Here is a 13942-nt window from a genome sequence, read left to right as displayed (position 1 = left end):
TTTAAATTTCAAACCTCTATTTTATTACTGAAGATCAAATCATTTCATTTTCACATCTATTCATTAAACATTTCAAAGTTCTACAGTCTAATGAATATTTAACATCTAAATACAATCAAAACAGAAAATGGGGAAATAGGTCACATGGCAATGAATATTATTTCATTTGGCCAATGAATAGTGAACCCTGCTTTCTTGGCTGAAATTAAGGCACTAAGTGGCAGTGAAAGGATAAAGGATTTTTTTTCTACATTATCTGAAGAACAACAGGCCTATATTTTTTAGGACCCCAGTAGATCACGTCTCCATCCTGAATGACTCGTAAGGCATTCTGCTGGCAAATTTAAAGAAAATGTTCTCCTGATTAGAGCCCATTACATTCATTGTCTAAGTGTGACTAGTGGCAATACTAACTGTTAACAAACTGGAGGGAAAAAAATAGCTACAAACAGATGTTTGAAGACTTGAAAGGCACCAAGAAGAGAACAGCTCTGCGACTGCCAGCTCTACAAACAACTATGAAAGCTGTGTTTAACACTGCATATAGTCTATTCAATCATCAATCTTTGTTGACGAAGATAAAAGTGTAGTAGTACCTCATTTAAAACTCTCAGTTAATCAAGTGCTAGTTTAGTAAGAAATTTATTTTCACATATTGGAAAATAACTGCAGTGTCTAACACAACTACACTTAAAGCAAAACTAGTCTAGAATGCATTATTCTGGTTAACACTGAAGCAAACCTGTATAAACAAAAGGGTTACCTCAAGATATATAGTTTACAATATGAAATCAACATATAAATGAATAGGATTTACTGAAAACAATGGAAAGTGTATTACAAAGATACATGAAACAATTTTAACCACAATATTTCCTCTGTGAAAAATACAACTATTAGTGAGATAAAATGTACAATTGAATTCTTTTTTTTTCCAAAAGAAAAAAAAAACAGTATAAAGGAAAATATTTTTTTTTCTTCAAAACAGGGAAAATAGTTAAGGTCATTGTCTTTCATTACAATATACTTTGACACAAAAAGCAGTCATAGGATTGCACCAACTCCATGTTCAGTCTTCTGAACATGACAATAGTAAAAGGAGTCCATAAAGCATAATGACATTACTGTTTTTTCTTTTGTTTTGTGTTTTAATGATGGCATTATATGTATGCAGGAACTGGTCACTCCGACTTTGTTCACAAAATGTACAATACTCTAAATTTGGTGGCGAGATATACGTGAGAATTAGTTCACCCCAACGCTGACTTTTTCCTGTTGCTTAGTCAAAGATGGAAAAAATCTGTAGTGTTTTAAGTGTTATCTTTTTAGCAATAAAGAAAAAGGTATACGTAGTGCATGCTTTATCTTTTGTCAAAAACATTTCTGAAAATAAAACTAAGTTATCCAATAGTTTATAAAATAGAAAATAATTCTTCTGGTTAAAAATGTGGTTAGGTTTACGTTTAGTTCCATCTCCAAAGGACTGATTTCCTTGGCAGCATCACTTTTCCTTAGCAAGAGCCAAGGCACAAAGTTCCAGAAAGAGAAATAAAAATGCCTATGAACAAGAATGCAGTCTGGCATTGTAAAAGAAATCAGAGCCTTTCTCTGAGCTTTCTGTTCCCTCAGGTTAGTGCCGTAGAAAAATGTGAGATTTGGGATACATTTTTGTTATGAGCATTTCTGCTGGACACGATTCAAAAGTTCACCAAACTTTTCAAAAAGATCCTCCACCCATTTCATATTTTTCATGCACAGCTGCACAATCTCTTCCTGTCCTAGATCGGCACTCTTTTTCTGAACAGAAGAAATCTATTTAAAAAAGAGAAGAGACACACATGCATATAGATATGCAGGTTAGACTGCCAGCATTTCAGAATTTTTGTTTTTATAATATTTTGCAGTTAAATACCACCCTTCTTTGAAGAAAGCCTATAAGCTCAAAAACTAAACAAATGGCATTTCTTAGCAGTGGTTCTTGCCAGAGCTCCACTCGCACGTTTTTGTTACCTAGAATATTTTGAACAAACAAAAACATAAAGGAGTCACCATTCTAAGACACAGTAGATTATAGAGCTGAGCAGTTACAGAAACAAATGCAGTTTATTTAGTTTATTTTGGATAACACTGAAGAATGCTTGCCTACCAACTGATTCCTCATGACGCGTTTCCTACACAAAATCCCCAAGCCCCATACCTGAATGTTCTGGGCAGCAGTGACCCTCAAGGACACATCCATGCTCAGCATGCCCTCTTGTTTGCCATGAAGAATTAACTAAAATACATGGAGGCCTCATTTGCCAAAAAGAAAAGAACACTCCCTCCATTGGGGCTCAATATCCTCAGTGAATTCCCTTAATGCACATAAAATTATCTCAAAGACAGCAATACTTACCTCCTCTTTACATGTCAGATATATGTGATATTTGTAATGATGGAGTGAGTGATACAAAGAATATAACTGTATTTTTTCTGGATCTACGGTAAATTCCTGCAAAAAGAAGAGTAATTTTTACATTCATGCATGTGTTCTTCCAAGAAACAGACTCCTCCTCCTTTCTATGCTAAGGACAAACTGCTGCTCCATCTTCCTGCAAAGGCCACAAAATAACTCCTGAATAAATATCCAGGAGAGGACAGCATTTTGCTCTATATGTATTAACAGAAGAGTTGTAGTTCAAAAACTGAAATAGAGAATAACTGCAGATTTTTTTTTCTCCCTGCTCAAATACGGTATCTACGTTTCACAAATAAGTTTAAGTAATGATTTAACATACTGTTTTCAATGTTGCTTTTAACATCTAGTTACAATAAAAATTCAACAAAACTGGTTCAACAAAAATGTTACATTTTGGTAAAACTGTATTTTGATAACATAGATTAAATACTGTTTTATACAAGTGTTGTTATCAAATTAGAAGTCAGAAAATGGCAGCACTAAACCTTCCAAACACTTACCGGTGCTAACTTAGTGGTTGATTTAGAAGCCCTCAGTGTTTTCTTGTTATAAGCTTTACCATTCATTTTGATCTTAGACACAGACATTCCCCCTGTTTTCGTCTTAGCATCCCGCGTGATTACTGTCAGTTCAGGAAAGTTTTCCAAAGCGTTCTTTAAACAGAGCATATAAAGAGAAAAGATTATGAAAAAATTAATAGCTGTCAGCCACTTTTCCTTGAGAAGTTAAAATACAGCTAATGAAGCAATTTGTTCCTCCATAAAGACCTGATAAAAATCTTTATCCGATACCTATCAGGCAACAATGCACAGTTTGAAAAGCATGACCACCTGGTCTTGGCTGCTATAGTTTTTCAATATGAGAAGATCTTTTTTATTGTATATCTCATGTATGATCCACAATTCCTTCACTAGAGCAAAAAGACAGGCTCCAGTAGGCCATTTTTACCTTTTAAAATCCTTTTTTTTTTTTTTTTTTTTTTGCTTTCTATCCTGTTTCTACTCAAGAGCCTCTACAGTATAATTACTGTGAGATGCCTGGATACTTGATTCTTATTCAGGCATGGGAGCTCTGCCAATTGTTACAGGGGTTGGATGCCGAAATACCTTCATGAGTTATGTCCCAGCTTTTGCTGGGACAAACCATTTTGCTTTTGCAAAATATAAAATAATCACTTCTTATCAGACTCCGAAATAGAAAAGCTTGCACACAGTGAAACAGATGGACAGTTCAAAAAAACACTTTAAAAAAGAACTTTACAAAGTTCATTTTAAGACATGGGGCTGAACTTCATTTTTACCAGTTTCAGTTTCTCATTAAGTAAATCATTTATGTAAATTTGTTGTATAAACATAGCGTTAACAGCTATTTTGAAATATTCTGCTTTGCTATATAAACTGATCCTGAAAAATAATACCTAGTTAAATGAAGTATATAATTTGGTATTATAGTCCAGAATGAAGAAAAAAAGAGAGAATTTAAGAAAATATATTAATGCTACAGTTTAAGGAATTAAGTGTAGACTAATGTGACAATACAGAAAGTTGACTAAATTAATTTTTAATAACCAGTACTTGGATTGCAAATCGTCCTCCATATACATTTTTCTAGGGCTTTATAACCCCCAACCACTTTTCTCTTTATTAAAAAAAACCTTCCAGCTATAAAATTTATTGTGCAATGAGACAAGTTACATACAGTTAACAGTAACCTCAACTGGCTAACCTGTACATGTAAAATAGTCATAGCAGCTGCCTTCAAACTGGAACAGGACTTGAACAGGTTTAAATTATTTATTCTTTCTATCCACTGCAATAGCCTTTGTGACCTCTATTGTGAACTCTAGCTTTGAATATCAGGGGTTTGGCCGCCTCTGCCTTCCTCTGGCGAATTCCTATTAACCAGAACTGTTTACAAGACAGGAGTACTGACCTAAAACAGATAAATTTGAACTGTAATGAGGAAGAAGAATATATTAGTGATTTCCATATCTTAGCACAAAAGACAGAAAAGGGTAATAATTACTTCCAAATAAACTTATGCAGTTGCATCATTTACCAAGCTTAAGGTACAGCCAAAGTAACATTTTCTCATTTTGTCAGCATAAAACTATAACCCAAAGATGGGATAAACTGTTGGAACCATAAAGCTGCAGCAGAACAACCGAGCAAATCACTGACTGCTAACTTCAGAGTCGCATTGGCTGGCAACGCTGTGTTAAAATTCAAGTTTCAAATTAATTCAATGAAAAATACCATTTTTCAACTCATCCATGCTTACAAATGCACAATATTAAGAATAAGCAAACTGACTGATGCTTACGAATAATTATATTTTTCAGTTATTGCTTTGGTGTCTCATATGAGCCTAATAATTGAACTAGTCATTTGATCACAGCTGGAACAGGAGCAGGCTTTCTTATGTTAATCGTCACATTGACTTGCATGTTAAGAAGAATCAAATGCCTCTGATGACAACTGTGTGTTTCATTTTTACCCAGAACATTAAACGAGGCATGGTACAAATCGGTACCTTCACACCAGAAACTGAGACACAAACATCTTTTTGTCTTGCAGTTTCCATCCCATCCCTTACTACTTATACTTGGGATTCCATTATCTTCTCACAGATTGTATTTGCAAATTAAGGCTTAAGCTAACTTTAGAGATATAATTCACAATCTATCTTGGAGTGAGCATACAACAAAGGGTTTTTTACTATTACGTTAGTTATGAACTCTACTAATAAGCAACTGTCATTGCATACATTAGTATTACATAAGATATTTTTTCCCCCCTTTGGGAAAAATTGAGGAAAGGTAAAATAAGCTACTTCTCACTCTGTTCTGTGAATTTGCACAGAGTAACTAGAATTCTACAGCTTCATATCCTACCTTAATATGGCCTTTCTTCTCTGCACAGACAAGTATAAAAGAAGCAGCTACAGAAATAACTACTAACACAAAGCTCTTACTGCAAAAGAACAATAAAAATGGAGGTTATGCATCCTTCCTCTGAGGATCTGTAAATCTTTTGAAAGTCTAAAGTCCTCCACATGCCTTCAAATTGTAAAGAGAGATTCAACAAACTCTGTGCAAGCAAGAAAAAATTCCTTAGCTGTTGGGAAAACAGCACTACTGATAATATAAAGGTGGGCAACTGACATTTGTACATACACGACTCCAGTAATGGATGAGAAGTGAATTAATCTTTCTGCCCCATAAACTGGATTAAAAATCAAGTGAGTTAGAATTGCTTCACTGCTCAGTGACGCTTTCACCCTCAAAATAATTCACTTAATGTCCCACACGACAATTAGGAACAGGCTGTAGAAGAAAATTTTATTTTAAGATTTCAGTGCAGACTAGCATGTAAGATAACCTCTTTGTTCCTCAACAAGATATCAAAAATAAGCAGAGAGAGCAGGAAACAGACAAATATATCTCCAAAAAGTACTGTGGACATAAGAAGACAGATGGGCTTGTGGAACAGCAAGTTTGATCTGATGCAAGTAATGGACAGGGCTGCTCCAGTGCTGCTGCTCACAAAAATGTTACCATTTCAGAATGATAGATAGCTGTGGACAGCGAGTTCTCAAACATCTGTGAAATTAACCTTAGCTCACTTCACTGAGCTTTTAAAATCCATCAAGAAATAGAAGTGTATAGCTGCTCAGGGATGCGTGTGGGAAACGCAGGAACTGCAATGCCTGCGCTCCCCATCGCTTTCTCTCTGCTGAGAGGAAGGCTGCTTTCTCTCCTGCCACCTCCTTTCCAAGAGAGCGCACAAATGATTCAGCCCTGGTTTTAAGATACTTTGATCACATTCTCTCTACTTCACGAAAGTTCAGACAGTTGTTCCCGAGCAAGCTATTCCATGGAAAAGTTTATTAAGGTTTTAACAGCAATATAAATACTTAACCAAAAGCTCTAAAAAGACAGCAAACCTTGGCAACTTTGAAGTTTAAAGAGTAAAAATGTTTGAAAATGAACCATGGGGAATAAAAGCAAGAGATTTACCTTTGTGGTATAAATATCTCCATCGTAAAATGTTCTCCAAATACCATACATAAAAATAGATTTTCTAGCACCTCTTTCTCTTTCAAATCCATATTCACTTCTGCTAAAAGTTTGCCTTCTTGGTTTTCAGTTTTGTCTGCGTGGCATGCATTCAATGACTTGCTTTATAAAGTCATTAAAACCGCAAGGAGTTAACAAATTAATACCTTGAAAGCCTGATCCAAGCGTAATTTGGAAAGCAGTCTTTTCCTGTTGTCATTCAGCATGCCATCAATTTTTCTCATGTGAGGCAAAAGTAGCTCATCTAAAAGATATACAAAAAAGTAACAGCTGATTATTAAGAAACATTTCATCAATCTTGAGACAAGCCCATACCCATTAACATAAGAGTAAAAGTAAAAGGCAATATAACTTGCTCACAAACCCACTTTAAATCTCTATTTGAATAAACTTGCTCAAATGGTTTAGATATTATGTGGCTCAATTGATAACTGCAATCTCGTTCCTTTTGGCTTTTCTTAATTGAAAGGGGAAAAATTAAGATAAAACTTCATAGAGAATAAATCCAAGAGACAACTTTAAATGGTTTCCTAAGTAATTCTGTACCACACGACACAATCTGAAGTTTTGGGATGGCAAGAGAATGTCTTTGATATTCTCTGTTCCGTATGACAAGAAGAGATGACCCTGCCAGCACTTACTTTTCACAATACCTTTTGTCACACTTGCTGATACAAGTTATCTGACAAACCACTGCATATTGCACAACGTATCTTTGAACACAGGCATGTGGCTGTACATGGATTTTTTGAGTCAGTACAGTCCCTTAACTATGAAGCCAACTTTTTTCCTTTCTGCAGGACTACTGACAAAGTGCACAGGAATGAGTTCTTGAAATAAGGGCACATGCATGCATGTAGCAGACCAGACAGCTAAAGAAGAGGGAGAGTCTTAGAAAATAACTTTTATAAAATATTGGCAAATTGAATGTAGTATAAAACTACAGTTGCACGATGCAACGTACACAAAGCACTTCAGGTGCTGGCATATAACTAAAAGTTTGGTGGGTTTCCTTTCACCCCTTCTCCCCTCCTCCCTTTTTAAAAATATGTTTGGTTTACAAATGAACAACTTTCAAATGCAATAAAAACAGTACAAAGGTTAAACATACTGTACCATTGCTCTTTTCCAAGGCTTGCATCGTGTCTGGATCCAAGGCAATGCTAACAAGCAACTCCATATAGCTCTTAAAAGTCTCTTTCATAGCTCTTGTATTCAAAAAGCGAGTAACAAAGGGAGCTGGAGGTACAAGCTCTGAAAATTAATTGCAATATGTTGACTTTTCTTTCTTAAATATCTGCAAGTATTTTTGCTTTTCAAAACTGAAGGCTTCCATTTTTAAAACACAAGTGACCCCTACTGGTATCCCAGGAGATTATAGCTAATTTATTCAGAAATGATATCAGCCTACCATAAGCCAAACCCAGGTTAAAAAAAAAAAATCAGATAGCAAGTGGTACTTTTCTTGTTGTTGTTTGCAATTTGCATCTCAAAGTTCCTCAACCCTGTGGATGTCTTTACAGTAAATCTGCTCAGAGACTGCACTCAAACATTGGCATTCAGAAATGCAATAAAACAGCCAAAATTCAACTCTCTTTTCTTCCTGGGCTATGCAAAAAACCAACAGTAACATTTGAATTCTGCTCACATCTGCCTGCAGACAGGCTTTGCAGGAATGTTATTTTAGACATAATGTGGAGTTGCAATAGAGAATTATTGAATAATTTGATTAATGAGATGTAACATATGGTCAAATCAGCTTTCTCCTGTAACTGTAGCAGTTACACTTGAGTAGCAAAAACATACCCCTCTCTATTTTTATTAATAGACTGCATTTGAGGCAGCTCCATTAGATACATTAGTTCTTATACAAAGCATAGGAAAAAGGTTTTCAGAAAACAATTGTACAGAGCACTGACAGATTTTCATGCTCCTTTTTTTCTAAGACCAATATAGAAAAATCTGCAAGTTCAAGCAACAGGTTTTATAATACCTGATGCTAGCAGTAGTGCATCACTCACCATCCTCGTCACTCTGTGCCTCAGGAGAAGAATCCGACTGGGAAGATGAAAATTCTTCTTTCCATTTTTTCCTTTTCTTTGGTGGTGGTTCAGCCTTTACCTTTGGCTGTTTAGCTTTGGGTTTCACAGAAGAGACTTTTGTTGCTGTAGGTTTTGGTGCTGGAGGATCAGGGGTTTTGTTGTTACTACTGCTAGGTTTGCAATGAATAGTCCTGCAAAATTATGAAGACTTCTATCAAAAAAAGAATTACCTCAAGTTCCGGCTTTAGTAAAAAGAAATATATACTTATTTAACCAGAACATATTCCTTTTGGATTATAAATATTTATTTCAGGCTCCCAGGTAACTATACGTAGTATACCACGTCACATTTTTGACACAATATTTAACAATCCTTCTTAGCTATCTGTGATTAAATAGCAGGATTATAATTTTATATTTAGACAAGCACAGAAAGCCTAAATTATGTTAAAAAGAGACAAGTTGAGCACACAGAAGCTATGGGGGGCTGAAGCTTAGTATTTACTGAACTTCGTATTTACTGAAAAGATTAGGCTTAAGGAAAAAAGAGAGAAAAAGAGAGAGAGAGAGAGAGAGAGAGAAATAGCTTTAAGATCAATTAGGAAATTTTTGAAAGATATCTCTTGTTCATTAAACATTATCAAACAATACAGTAAAATGAAAAATACACTGAAACAGAATACCTTGCTGACTGTACGGGCTTGCTTCGTGGTTTTTTTGAACATACTCTCACATATTCCTTTTTGTTTGCATTTTCAATGAACTTCACATATACCCGTTTGTATTTTGTTTTTGCATCCCCAAAATACCCAAGATACTGTGGAGAGAGAAAACAATCAAAGAGACATGCAATTTAAAAACAATCTGTGTATATACCATGGTGAACCATCCTACAGCAGTTATAATTTAAGAGGCATTCTCTATTTCCAAATAATATTTCAAATAAGAAAATAAGGCAAGAGACACTTTAGGCTTCATTTTCTCCTATTTCTGAATCTCCCCATGGGCTATCCCAACAAGATTATCTGCTGGCAAAGGCTGCTTGTTGAAATTCTGTCCTATCTGTATCCTTCCCATTGTCAAAAACATTTGGCTCATGAGCCTGCTTCCACTTACTTTATTCCAGTTGCGAAATCTTGTTCCATTACCCAGCCTGAATGACACCAAAGAACCCATGCTGGAAAGCGAGAATCTGCTCTTGAATATATTACACAGAATTTAGAGCAGAAGATCAAGAAAACCTTTTGCAAAGGAGCTTGCTAAGAACATACACCAGAATCACATTTTATCCTTTCCCACGTTTCCATTTAAGAAGTCAGTTCCTATGAGGGTTCATAAGGTATTTTTATACTCACACTGTTAGTAGCAGCAAATTCTCTCTGTCCATCTCGCACTTCAGGAACAAACTTTTGCAACAAAGCCTTCTGCACTTTCCAAATAGCTGGAGGCTCTTTTCCTGTTTGTAAAGCAACCTGTAAGGTCAGAGGAAAAAAAAATAGCTAAAAATGGTGTTTGATTTTCTTCCAAAAGTTTACTTGTGCACTTCAAGTTTTGAGCAAATCACCCAAGAATGAAATGAAAATGATTCAAATTCAAACTCCTTCATTATTGTGTGTCATTTATTTTAGGATAGTAAGACGTGAGCTACTTATAAGCAATCTAAAAACTTTACCTTCCCAAGTGGTCATGTTTTAACTAGTGTAACACAGGCAATTGATTCACAAAAATATATATTTTAAAATACAATATAACATTTTATTTTTTCAAATCCTTTGCTCTATGAAATAATTTAAAAACAAAAATGTAATAATTACTCCAAACAGCAGAAAAAGCTTGCAAGTCCCTACAGGTTCCACAGAAGCAGCAATCTGTAGTTACTTATGACATTACAGCATGATGCTTGCAGTAATGTGAAAACAGATATTTCGATTCAAACTAGTGAACTAGATGGAGGTTAAGGTTATATTTTCAGTTCAACCTTAAAACATTAAAAAAAAAATCTAAACTTTTTTCTTCACATCGTTTGACAACTGTGTTAGGAATATATTTGTAATTAGAGCCACGAATGACAAATTATACAAACTGTACATTTAAAGTATTAACTCGAAAATATCTTTTTGAGCATAATTTAAGGACAGATGTACTTTCAAGAGGCTGTTTAAATAAAGAAATGCCACAAAAATTACAAAAATAAACTGAGATAGACAAGAAAAAATAATAATCAAAGGCAACAAGCAATATTTCCATAAAGTCATGTTAAGGGCTGTAATGGTTTCGTGGAAGCCCCTCGTTGTTGGGGAAGCAAACTGAACCCCCTACAGAAAAGACAATTCCAAGAACGTTTGAAAAAGCCTAAGTCATCTCTTCAGCATCTTATTCTTGAATGCCTACTGTTTTCAGATAAATACATTAGTCTCAACAGCCCTTGAAAAAAACAGGTTTTTCAACATTAAAAAAAGCTTTATCATGGCATGGCTTTGGTGCAAACATTTTAATAATTTTTAAGACTAACACAGGCTACCAACAGAGAATTACCTTATCACGCACGCAGTAGCGAGATGCTTCATATGCATACAAAACACACTCAGTACCGCACTAGGAGGCCACATTAAAGACATCTTGGCAGCAACCAGAAAATATTAGAATACAGCAGAAAATTAAGATGCAGCCTTTGCCCTTTCGCTAGTTTATTGAGGTTAAATTCACATTTTTTGTTTGTTTGTTTTCTATTTTTAATGTATTTTCTTTTACTCACAGAAAGTACTTGGATTACCTTTAGTGTATCTATATCTTCAATCTTCACTACAAATTCATCACGTTCTCTGTACATGCCCTCTCCTCCACTGTCCGTATTCTCCTCATCAGTACATCCTTCTATTGCAACAGTTGCCTGCATTTTTGCTAACTGGTCTGAAGACACAGCATCCTGTTGAGCGACTTTTAGGGGATCAGCTGAGCTCATTTTCTCCTGCACGTTGACTACAGGAGCAGTTGTCTGTGGAGGTTCCTGTTTTATTACAGCAGTAGTGGCAGCAGCAGTAGCAGTAACTGCCACTTTTTCAGCTTCTGAAGCAGAAAACCAAGTTTTAGTTAAACAAATAATGAAGGATCAGCAACATAAGAAGGGAACTAGATTTATTTTTCTTTTCTGTTACAATACGTACAAAAACAACTATCCCGGAAAAAAAAAAAGTCAAAATAGGAGCATTAATTTGGCCACAGTTAAACCACTAACATAAACTATTTTACCTTTGTTTCTATTAAGGTATTGTGCCTGTTAACATCTAGAAATAATAATGATAAATGACCTAGAAAACAATTTGATAGTTACAGAAAACAGGAAATACTTTATGTGATTAAGTAAATACAACAGTAAAAAAGTTGCAACGGGGAATCTTCTTTCCAATCTGCTCAGTGAGGTTTTTTAAATTGGATTAAGGAAAGAGAAATACAAATTAAATATGAAAACACTGCTGTACAACTTTTGGACATTTACCATTTATACCTTGCAATAGGGAAACTGGAAGTTCTGGACTCAAGTCTTTGCAATATTCTAATGATTTAATAATAATAAGAGTAACAAGCAATGAGGACTAATGATACAAAACAGAGAATGGAAAAAATATTCTTCTTGGCCATACAGCCAATGGAAACAACTTTTTAAATGATCAGTTCTTTCTCCCTGAAAAGAAATAGAACCCTTTTTGATATTACCACATATTCTTTGCATAATTATTTTAACATTTACTTGCTAATCCAAGGAAAAAAAAAGTTATATAAGAAATTGTCTTTGAAGCTAACAACTTTGTTATGACTTCTATATAGCTATTGTTGACGTCACTTGGAAGACACAAAAAAAATAGAGAATGCAACTTATATTTTAACAGAAGTACTCCGGAAGGTATTATCTGAATATATCATTGAAGTATATTAACATCACAGTACAAAATCTATACACCAAGTACAGGAAAATTCATGTAAGCAATTCAGTAAAACTGCTAAGCCATTAAATATTTTCTTCTGGATATATTTTATCACATTACCACAAGCATATTCATTTGTCCAATGAATGCTTTGATATCTTTAATTAGACACAACATTATTAGTTTCATGTGTATATTTAAACAACACTTAAATGTGGATCCACTACTGCAGTATTACTAAAAGAATATCTTTTATATTTGCCTTTTGGCATTTATGTGTAAAAGCAGGCAGAAGAGGGAATTAATAGCAGCTCTACAGAACCAGCATATAGGAGGAAACTCCTACTAAGCACCTGGTAAGGTATACAGCCTTGAATACAAGAAAATGGGAAGAACTAGAATTCCAGAAACTGATGATGTATATATTATATCCTTATGAATAATAAAGAAGGTATAATAATATTCATAGAATCACGGAACCACAGAATGGTTGAGGTTGGAAGGGATCTCTAGAGATCACCTAGTCCAATGCCCCTGCTCCAGCAGGGTCGCCAAGAGCACGGGGCACAGGGTGACGTCCAGGCGGGTTTGGAAGATCTCCACAGAAGGAGACTCCACAACCTCTCCAGGCAGCCCATTCCAGGGCTCTGTCACCCTCACTGTTACGAATTTTTTCCTTAAATTCCTGTGGAACTTTTGGTGCTTCCGTTTGCAGCCGCTTCCTCTAGTTCTATTGGTGGCCACCAGTGAAAAGAGGCCAGCACCATCCTCCTCACTGCCTCCCCTGAGGTGCTTATAGACACTGATTAGATCCCCTCTCAGCCTTCTCTTCTGCAGGCCCAGCTCTTTCAGCCTCTCATTATAAAAAAAAAAAAAAAAAAAAAAAAAAAAAGGTTGAAAAGCAAAGCAGCATTAAACTAAGCATAAAAACTATGAACACTAGCAGGGAGTCTGTACCACAGAGCATAGATGTAACACGAATGAAACAAAAAAAAAACCCATATATGTGGAAAGCTAAGCACGGCTGTCATCAACAAATGTGGTTGCCAAAAAAAAGTGCTCCCACCTCAGCTTTTTCTCTTTTTGCGACAATGTATCAACGAGAAGCTACAAGGCAGATGGCTAATATTCCTGAAATCCAAATCCAATGATTCTCACCTTGGACAAGTTCACTTTTCCAGTTTACAAGTGTAAAAATCATTTTCACAAACATGCTCAGTGCAGCCCCATTATCAACCGAATGTGCACAAATAACCCGGAACTCAACCTTTGCTGATGGCAATTCTTAACATGTCCTCTTTCTAGGATTTAAAACCACTGGAAGTAATATGATGGTTTGTTGAGGTGTACAGCCAAAAAAAAAAAAAAAAATTTAGAATTTTAAGCTAGGGAAAAAAAGTAAAATTAATCTTTTTTGGGTCTAAACTATTTGTCCTTGCCA

The 13942-nt window shown here is 35.2% G+C and overlaps 1 protein-coding gene across 3 annotated transcripts in view; it reads right to left on the bottom strand.

The window, feature by feature from the left end:
* Window positions 1-13942, bottom strand: part of QSER1 (glutamine and serine rich 1) — a 37034-nt gene continuing 23092 nt past the window's right edge. For all 3 annotated transcript variants that reach the window (XM_088525889.1, XM_088525890.1, XM_088525888.1), the window contains exons 5-13: window positions 11352-11644; window positions 9934-10050; window positions 9262-9395; window positions 8558-8769; window positions 7653-7790; window positions 6683-6780; window positions 2959-3111; window positions 2396-2491; window positions 1-1812 (exon numbers count right to left, since the gene is read on the bottom strand). In XM_088525889.1, the coding sequence (XP_088382015.1) occupies window positions 1672-1812; window positions 2396-2491; window positions 2959-3111; window positions 6683-6780; window positions 7653-7790; window positions 8558-8769; window positions 9262-9395; window positions 9934-10050; window positions 11352-11644 (1382 nt within the window). In that variant the 3' untranslated portion in view covers window positions 1-1671. The remainder of the gene's footprint in view (window positions 1813-2395; window positions 2492-2958; window positions 3112-6682; window positions 6781-7652; window positions 7791-8557; window positions 8770-9261; window positions 9396-9933; window positions 10051-11351; window positions 11645-13942) is intronic.

Source organism: Tinamus guttatus, unplaced genomic scaffold (genome assembly GCF_059628265.1).
Source record: "Tinamus guttatus ecotype Peru unplaced genomic scaffold, ASM5962826v1 Tinamus_guttatus_pri_ptg000240l, whole genome shotgun sequence".
NCBI lineage: Eukaryota > Metazoa > Chordata > Aves > Tinamiformes > Tinamidae > Tinamus > Tinamus guttatus.
Note: the sequence above shows the minus strand (reverse complement) of the source record. Positions and strands in the feature narration are given on the sequence as shown.